The following is a 10,252-nucleotide window of genomic DNA, read 5'->3' on the forward strand; positions in this document are numbered from 1 at the left end:
TAACCCTAAGCTTAACCACACTGCTAAGTTTATGCCTTCCCTAACCTTAAATTAAGACCAAAAGGCACATTTTTATTTTCATGAATGACGATATATTGACTTTGTGGCTGTTGTAACGAGTGGAAACCCAATGGCACCCTCATGTCAAGCTCTGACGTGTGTCTTTTTACGACGGTGTGCTTGTCCAGTTTCCGACAGTGTGACTCGCAAAGCGTAACCGCTGTGAATAAGCTGTTTTAGTTTGCTTTTTTACATTCTAAAAACTAATCTTTAGATACTTTCAAACTAATTATCAACAAACATAACTGTACCGATAACCGATATATTGCAATTATCAGTCGATAATACGTGTTCAACCAGCTTCGGTTCTGAAGTTGCAACTCGAGGCCCCTGCGGAGTGTTAGCTCTAGCGGCACTGTAAAGTTTGTTGTTGTCACGTGACGTGATACGAATGTGGCGATAAAGTTTTTGTTTCGTTATTAAAACTACCATACATTTCAACATTGGCTATCTATTGAAGTAACTATTTTAACACAATGCCTCAACCAAAATACAGGAAGATTGCTGTGATTGGGTACAGATCTGTAGGTGAGTCAAATAAGAAGCTAGCTAACTAACGCGTTAGCCAGCTTTTGTTTTTGTTTGCATAGCTACGCTATTGCTAGCTAAGCTAGCCAATGTTAGCTAGTTAATACCAAAACACAATGCCATAGCTGTGTAACTTAATTGTGTACATGTTAGTTTGTATAGACGTTGTCGACAAATACGAAATGTTGTCGTCGATATCATTATTTCTATTCACCATGCCAAAGTTGTGTGCTAACTTTGCCACAACGGCAGCCAAGTAACTAGTTACTCGATGTGGCACTGTAACGCGCCTACCTTACACTCTACTTACAGTTAGATATTTGTATTGTGAAATATCTCCTGTCACAGCTAACGTTAGGCAATTACAATTTATAACTGTTGTTCAGAGTCCGATAACTTTCAGTTTCTTACTTAACAAATGGTAATTTTCTATGATTTTGGAAATTGTTGCTCATCGGCCACCACAACAATACTTTATTCCTTTACTTCTACAGGAAAGTCTTCTCTCACAATACAGTTCGTGGAAGGACAGTTCGTAGATTCATATGACCCTACCATTGAAAACAGTAAGTCCTTAAAAAAAAATATATATATATATATATATTTTTAAATGTGTTGGATCAGTTTAGTTTTTCTAATTGCACCCATTCTACGGTGTCTTTGAGGATCAAATAATATGCATGGATGAAAATACGTTATAGGTGGTTGTATCCAGAATGTATTCTCATTTCATGACCATGTTATATCCAGCAATTACCATTTTCTCCTGTATGTTGCCTGTGATGTAGGCCTATTCATTAGTCAGATTCCGTTGCTAAACATTTAGCAACTGAAACCTTTTATTGTTTACTCTAGGGACCTACCACAATTTGTCCAATAGAAACTTGTTTTCGTTGCAGTACGTTGTACATTTAGGGTAAACGGCTTCTGTTACAAAACATTTTGAAACGGAATTTCACTAATGAATACACCCCTGGCTTGGGCTTGACCACTGTCTCTTCACCTCTTTCCAGCCTTCAACAAAATGGTGTCTGTCAACGGTCAAGACTTCAATCTTCAGTTGGTCGATACTGCGGGTCAGGTATGTATGCTTTACATTGCACTACATTACTCATTTTATTTATTTACCTCAGTTTCTCTGCTCTCTGAAATAAAAACACTATATACATACTAAAATGTAACCACCTGCTGGGTTCCGGTGATCAGTGGCAGTTTGAGCCGATGCAATGTAGAATTGTTTGGATATTGACAAAAAACAATGGTCGATATTTATTTCAGAAGCACTTGTCTGTTGTTTTTGTTTTTCATCTCTAACCGATTTCTCCCCTTATCACTACAGGACGAGTACTCTATTTTCCCTCAGTCTCATTCAATGGATATCCATGGTTATGTCTTGGTCTACGCAGTGACTTCCATGAAAAGGTGAGTAGTCACGGTTACATTTCATTCTGGGTTTATCCATCAGAGATTCAGTGTTCAATAGTCACTTGTACAGGGTTGCAGGTGTGATTGCAGGGTACAGTGAAAATCTTAGGGTCCAAGCTCCGACATGCACGATGAAGTGAAATTAAATAATGAAAATGGTAATAAAAAAAACAATAGAAATAGCACAATATACATCATAACTGTAGTAGGGGGGGAACATCTTTGTCCTTGTGACTACTGTGTGTATAGATGGTTGTCTGAGTATCAATGCACACATGGACCCTAGTAACCTGTCTCTTTTTGTCTTTCACTTTTTGCAGTTTTGAAGTTGTTCAGGTTCTTCATGACAAGCTTCTAGATATGGTTGGGAAAATACAGTAAGTTAACCAAAATTATGAAAGGTTTAATGCTGCTTTTGATGATTTGTGTGTCTTAAACATTTGTTTTTCATGTAAGAAATATCAATGGATGTTTTCTTTTAGGGTGCCAACTGTTCTTGTTGGGAACAAAAAAGATCTCCACATGGAAAGGTAAACTTACTTGATCTGAATGAAGGTGGAGAGCAATGGTGCTCCCACTCACATGCATGGCTGGTACAGTATGTGTAGAACCATGACACTACCTGATATATGGTTTCAACTTGGTTATCCAGCCAAGGCCTTGGACCTTGTGACTATAGAGGTACATAAGTGCCCCCTGAAGATACTGTATGGGATTTCATTACATCATGCTCAGTGTGTCCTTTTTCCCCTCAGGGTGATCAAGCCAGAAGAAGGGAAGAAGCTGGCCGACTCATGGGGAGCAGCGTTCATGGAGTCTTCTGCCAAGGAGAACGAGGTAGACAAATATACATTTTCTGCAGACAGAGCTACTCACCAAAATTGTGTGTTTATTCAAAATAATTAAGGTATTTATTGATTTGTTTTCATCTCTCTGCATTGCAGACCGCTGTAGAGTTATTCAAGCGGATCATTCTGGAGATGGAAAGGGCGGATGGGAACGTTGCCTCAGAAGATAAGAAGTGTGCTGTGATGTAAGAAGGTCTAACCAGGACAGCAGTAAGCTCATTGGCCGAAACCAGGAGACACATCACCACCAGCCTGCCAATCATGACCTCCCCAGCACCAAGGAGCTGCAGTCGCAATGTGGCCATTTATAATTCAATAGTGTTTTGCAAAGGCAGCCAATCACACTCGAGGCTGAGTAAGGAGAACTCTGAGACGTGTCACACAAGGGTTTCACTGTCAGTTTTACTGAACTCTGTCAAGTTTGGTTGGCTTAAACCAAACCTCATGAAAAACAAAACATATGAAAATGCCAAATGTAATGTATGAGCCACAAGCTCAAACTTTACAAAAAAAAAACGTCTCCCTGATAATCTGATAATTGCAATCAACTAGCTAGCCATGCATCAACAGATGGAGCAGTGACTGGCCAGTGTCCCCGACTCTCACTGGCTAGCTTCACCTTGTACACCTTGACTCCTTTTCTCAGGTCATCTGTATACTTCAATGAATACGCCGGCCATGGCAGAGAGCCACAGTTCACATTGCTGTTGTAGCGACGTTGGAAAGTTGCTATGATTTACAACTGATTAATGTCTTAGTTACAGTATCTTGGAATGAGTTTTCTTTCACACAATACGTGTGTTGCGGAAATACATTTCCTCTTGCATTGGTCTTGGCTAACATTGTTTCACTGTAAAACTTTCAGCAAGTCAACTTCAGGTTACACTTCATCCTTGAACTGTAAATCATGTCTTTTAGAAAACAACGATTTTTATTTTCTAGAATACATTTTGATGTTCTTCAGCACTTCTGGTTGGCAGATTGGTCCTCGCTCCCTTCCTCTCTATGATTTACCTGTCATCTGAATTTAATAATTGAGCTGTAATTATCCAGTGGATGAGGCACCCTTGAATGAAGTTTCAGATTAGAAGAGTGGAAGGGATCAGTTATATTTAAAAGTTGTGGCCTTTTGATCCCAGAGAACTAGAATCCTATACACAGGTTCGATAGTGTTGTTGGTTATATCCTGAGATAATACAAGTTTGTTTATTCAGCAGCATATTTAATAAAATGTCTGCATATAATTACACTATAATTAAGAATATTATGGACTTGCAGTTTTTGCATTCACTGATAATTCCTTACCACTGTGGACTGCAAACCAGTTCATGGGGACCACAGGATCTGCTGGTTTAGTTTTGGGGTTTTGATTCCAGAAGTGATGTAGGCTTGGTCAAGCTAAATAAGGATGCTGTATGATCCATTATGACTTATACATTTAGTGTTGAGTCAGGGAATAGCAGCGGACACATAGTGCTCACCATAACCTGATTTGCGTGTCCACTTTAGCCTTACAAACAAAAGATCAATTAGAAGCCAATGGGTTTTACTGACATTACTTTCATTTATCCACCCCCTAGTATCTATTATTTGTTATTTTGATGTTTTTTTGGGATAGAGTGCTTCTCTTTGAGTAAGTAGTAGGTTGATTGATTGATAGGTGATTTGATGGTCAAAGAGAAGCTGGTGATGCTGTGTCTTGTGCCTTACCTTACCCTTCAATATCCCCTTTATTCAACCCACCTGCTTCCCTACCTGACTCAAGGTGCTCTCTAGTTTTTTTTCTTTCTTCTGTTGCCTTGATCCAATGGGCAAAAACCAGGTGGTGTTGTGCACCTGAATACCAATATCCCCACGGTCAATGTTAACTCAGAAATCTTGCTGTAAACAGTTTTGTATATATAAATAAATCCTTTACTCCTTTAAAAGTCTGTCATTTTTTTATTGATTAGTTGTGCTGTAGATGCTCAATAACTCTGCGGCTAAGAATTCCACAAGTCTCTCAGGAAATTAGTAATTATTTGTTTGACAAAACCGAGCAAAGATGAATTATGACGCTAACAATTATGTAATTGTCCCTGTACTAAACCTAAACTATCATAAGGTGACAATGGCGTCTTTTTGTAGACACTAACTCTGCCATGGCTTGTTGGCCAAAGCTTATGGGGAAATTAATGGAGATTTAGTTTTTTGGATCAACACTGAAAATGAGGTCTCTGCTAAACAGGCTTAGGAGATCTTATATGTTTTGTTCTATGAGATCATCTTCATCAGCAAATGTCACTTTTTGGAATTTTGAAGCATTTAAATAATCTAAAAAGCACTTAAAGGCTTCATAATTCATAAAGGTAATGTTAACTGACATCTCAGAACAAAATGTATAAGATTGCCTAAGCCTGTGTTAACCTCAGACCTTATTCTTGGCTTTTATACCAAAACCCTATTCTTTCCCCATTCATTTTCCCAATAATAATGATGGCTAGAAGGAACCAGAGGTAAATCATTTCCAGTTTTAGGACTACAAGCTGGCACGCACCTTGAGGGGACAACGAGTGGATAAGAGGCAATCCGTAATTTTGATTAAGACATTCATGAGTGAGCTAGGATAGACGTAGTCAATATAACTGTTCAGCACTTTTGAAATGTACAGGGACAGAATTCAGAACATGGGCCATTCTTACAGTATTCTCACTGTACACCAAGTCAGACCCGTAGGATAAATAAAGGGAGCATTTACAGTTGAAGTCGGAAGTTTACATACACCTTAGCCAAATACATTTAAACTCAGTTTTTCACAATTCCTGACATTTAATTCTAATAAAAATTCCCTGTCTTAGGTCAGTTAAGATCACCAGTTTATTTTAAGAATGTGAAATGTCAGAATAATAGTAGAGAGAATGATTTATTTCAGCTTTTAATTCTTTCATCACATTCCCAGTGGGTCAGAAGTTTACATACACTCAATTAGTATTTGGTAGCATTGCCTTCAAATTGTTTAACTTGGGTCAAACATTTCAAGTAGCCTTCCACAAGCTTCCCACAATAAGTTGGGTGAATTTTGGCCCATTCCTCCTGACATAGCTGGTGTAACTGAGTCAGGTTTTTAGGCCTCCTTGCTCGCACACAGTTTTTCAGTTCTGCTCACAAATTTTCTATAGGACTGAGGTTAGGGCTTTGTGATGGCCACTCCAATACCTTGACTTTGTTGTCCTTAAGCCGTTTTGCCACAACTTTGGAAGTATGCTTGGGGTCATTGTCCATTTGGAAGATCCATTTGCGACCAAGCTTTAACTTCCTGACTGATGTCTTGAGATGTTGCTTCAATATATCCACATAATTGTCCTTCCTCATGTAGCCATCTATTTTGTGAAGTGCCCCGGTCCCTCCTGCAGCAAATGTCAGGAATTGTGAAAAACTGAGTTTAAATGTATTTGGCTAAGGTGTATGTAAACTTCCATAATTTTCCATCCACATAATTTTCCTACCTCATGATGCCATCTATTTTGTGAAGTGCACCAGTCCCTCCTGCAGCAAAGCACCCCCACAACATGATGCTGCCACCCCCGTGCTTCACGGTTGGGATGGTGTTCTTCGGCTTGCAAGCTTCCCCATTTTTCCTCCAAACATAACAATGGTCATTATGACCAAACAGTTCTATTTTTGTTTCATCAGACCAGAGGACATTTCTCCAAAAAGTACAATCTTTGTCCCCATGTGCAGTTGCAAACCGTAGTCTGGATTTAATATGGCGGTTTTGGAGCAGTGGCTTCATCTTTTCTGAGCGGCCTTTCAGGTTATGTCAATATAGGACTCGTTTTACTGTGGATATAGATACTTTTGTACCTGTTTCCTCCAGCATCGTCACAAGGTCCTTTGCTGTTGTTCTGGGATTGATTTGTACTTTTCGCACCAAAGTATGTTCATCTCTAGGAGACAGAACGCGTCTCCTTCCTGAGCGGTATGACGGCTGCGTGGTCGCATGGTGTTTATACTTGCGTACTATTGTTTGTACAGATGAACATGGTACCTTCAGGCATTTGGAAATTGCTCCCAAGGATGAACCAGACTTGTGGATGTCTACAATTGTTTTTCTGAGGTTTCGGCTGATTTCTTTTGATTTCCCCATGATGTCAAGCAAAGAGGCACTGAGTTTGAAGGTAGGCCTTGAAATACATCCACAGGTACACCTCCAATTGACTCAAATTATGTCAATTAGCCTATCAGAAGCTTCTAAAGCTGTGACATAATTTTCTGGAATTTTCCAAGCTGTTTAAAGGCACAGTCAACTTAGTGTATGTAAACTTCTGACCCACTGGAATTGTGATAAAGTGAATTATAAGTGAAATAATCTGTCTACAAACAATTGTTGGAAAAATTACTTGTGTAATGCACAAAGTAGATGTCCTAACCGACTTGCCAAAACTCTAGTTTGTTAACAAGAAATTTGTGGAGTGGTTGAAAAACAAGTTTTAATGACTCCAACCTAACTGTATGTAAACTTCTGACTTCAACTGTAAGCAGACAATGACATCTCTTACAATATTCACTGATGACATTTCTCTAAAACAGGCTATAGGTTACATGTGCACCACCAAGTCAGAACAGTAGGCTAAATTATTAGAGTTAGGCACATGGGCTACTAACAGCTTACTACACAACATACACTTAGTATTACTTTCTTAGCTTCAGTATACATATCTCCCTGGCATATTACATAATTTATGCAGCAGCATACAATACATTTTTGGACTCACATTGCTGTGCTGTGCTCACTTGAACAGGAAGGTGGCGCGGCGGTCCTTGTGCAAATTTTGTCATCAAACTTTGTCATCCAATTCTGGCATTCTCTGGATTTATGGTGCTTTCAAGACAACTGGGAGCTCTAAGAAAAAACAAGGTCAAATCATGATGATGTCAGTGATCTTCAGGTCGAAGCTCTAGAAAGAGGCCCGAGTTTCTGACAATTCTGAAATGGATGACCGTTCAAAATTTATTTTCCCAGTCGGAGCTCGTTCCTAACTCACTAAACTCTGACATTTCCCAGTTTCCAGTTTCCAGTTGTTTTGAGCGCGGCTGAAGTCATGGTGGATTGACAGCATGGCCAATGTTGAATGTTTATCCTTTTAAGCTTGGAAAAGAGACCCTTAAATCCAGAAATCGACCACACCCACTACACTGAATAGCAGGCTAGTGATTGCTTTGCAATGCTTGCAGTTAGCCACTGATTCCTTCCAAACAAGTTATTGTTGAATTTGCAATTTACAACTTGTTATGGCCGATGAGCACCGGTACATTTTATCTATAATTTCTCTTCATTATTTCCCTTCATTTGAAAAGGATTTGCCAGTAGATTGTCGACTTGATTCATGATGATGACTGCTAGCTTGCTAGCTAAGATTTTTAAAGTATGATGTTGACATGATCAGTCCAATCAAAGCTACGGTAGATATAATGTGATTTGACGTCATTTCATCTGTGGCCAATGACCTTGAGCCTTCTTTGATGGGCTCTTCTAATGTAACTCTATGGCAGTACACAAGGGGCTTGAATTTTCGAGCTCTACCCGTATATTTTGCGGTGACGTAGTGTCCACGTGAATGACAGAACACTGAGCAAATCGCGGCGCAACTAGAGAACATTACCAACCCCTACACGTCGTATTTTCCGTTGGCTGCCCCACCACCACAGAAAGCACTGAGCTAGTCTGAAACACCTGCATTTTGGAGCTGACTTACTCAAGAAAGCAAAAATGAGGCCATGTTTGTGTGCCGCTTCATTAACTCAATAATTGTTTTTACATTGTTTTCAAACTGATATGTGACATGTATAAATGCCAAAATAACATTGCAAAACAGGTGGGGCTAAAAAAAACGGGTCGCCATTCACCACAGTTCCTTGCACATACACCCAATCCCACCCCTTACCCTAAACTCCCAATCCTACCATTCCCATACACAGATACGTCCCACTCTTTCCCTTCTTTGAGCCCACCCCTCTCTTTACTCACGTATTGTTTAGTTTGATGTTGTGTTTTGAATCCTGTTTTGTTGTTTTCCTTTTTCATTTCTATAACTTTGGGTCCTTGAAAAGCTCTATATAAATCCCATGTATTATTATTATTATCTGCTGCTGATCAACATGACTTGCTTACATTTTTACAATTTGTTATGCTCATTTCCGTTATATTTATCCCTCCTCTCTTATTAGGAGATGAAGTCCAGACAGGCTTTGTGAATGGACATAGAGAGAATTAGCAAACTCACACACACCCTAAAACAGGGGTGGGCAAACTTTTTGGCTTGAGGGCCACATCGGGATTTCGAAATTCATTGGAGAGCCGCATTTTTTGGGGGACCAATTGTTTGTTAAAATCGATTTGCAGGAGCCTCCTGAGTGGCACAGCGGTCTAAGGCACTGCATCGCAGTGTTTGAGGCGTCACTACAGACCCGGGTTCTGTGACTGGGAGACCCATGAGGAGGCGCACAATTGGCCCAGCATTGTCCGGGTTAGGAGAGGGTTTGTCAGGCTGAGATTTCCTTGTCCCATCGTGCTCTAGCGACTCCTGTGGCGGGCCGGGCACATTCACGCTGACACGGTCGCCAGGTGTGCAGTGTTTCCTCCGACACGTTGGTGTGGCTGGCTTCCGGATTAAGTGGGCATTGTGTCAAGAAGTAGTGCGGCTTGGCTGGTTCGTGTTTCGGAGGACGCACGTTCTTGACCTTCATCTCTCTCGGGGGAGTTACGGGAGTTGCAGCGATGGGACAAGACTGTAACTTCCAATTGGATACCACTAAATGATGTCTCGCGGGCCGGATTGAAGTGCCTGGTGGGCCGGATACGGCACGCGGGCCGTACGTTCCCCCCCTTGTCCGAAAAGGTCCCATCAATCAAAACCACAAGCACACCTCAGACACACACAAATCATATTTCAACTTTCCTAAAACCATAGGCCTATTCAAAACCTAGGCTCACCGTCAAATGTTGGCTGTAGTCTGGGGATTCCCTGCTTTGCGATCTGTTGCCTCTTCAACAGCCAGGGTTTCATTAAAGAGGCGTAGTCAGGATACTTTCTTATTGCATATTTAATTAAAGTGCATCGCATTTGGGGACGTTGAACTTAAATTCATTGTCACAAAACGTGCGTCAGACAAAAAATATGTATTTTGTTTCTGGCTGGCATATGTGGTGGTCGCCTAAATTCATTGTATTAGGCAAGGCCTCATATATATATGATATATATATATATATATATATATATATATATATATATATATATGATAGCAAACGAATGCTGGAATAATAGCCCAGCCTATGAATGAACCTTGCGCTTGCTTACAGCGAACTGGCGGGGAAGTTTGAATGGGTGAGAGCTTCTCTGGTGTTATGTGAT

The 10,252-nt window shown here is 40.2% G+C and overlaps 1 protein-coding gene across 1 annotated transcript; it reads left to right on the forward strand.

Annotated features, from left to right (window-relative positions):
- Window positions 1–212: 212 nt before the first annotated feature.
- On the forward strand, window positions 213–4,789 carry rheb (ras homolog enriched in brain). Its single transcript, NM_001140207.1, has 8 exons — window positions 213–588; window positions 1,083–1,154; window positions 1,602–1,669; window positions 1,928–2,010; window positions 2,334–2,390; window positions 2,496–2,543; window positions 2,769–2,850; window positions 2,958–4,789. The coding sequence occupies exons 1-8, from the start codon at window positions 537–539 to the stop codon at window positions 3,048–3,050; spliced, it is 555 nt and encodes a 184-aa protein (NP_001133679.1). The 5' UTR covers window positions 213–536; the 3' UTR covers window positions 3,051–4,789.
- The last annotated feature ends 5,463 nt before the right edge of the window (window positions 4,790–10,252 follow it).

The sequence above is a fragment of the Salmo salar genome, chromosome ssa12 (assembly GCF_905237065.1).
Source record: "Salmo salar chromosome ssa12, Ssal_v3.1, whole genome shotgun sequence".
NCBI classification, from domain to species: domain Eukaryota; kingdom Metazoa; phylum Chordata; class Actinopteri; order Salmoniformes; family Salmonidae; genus Salmo; species Salmo salar.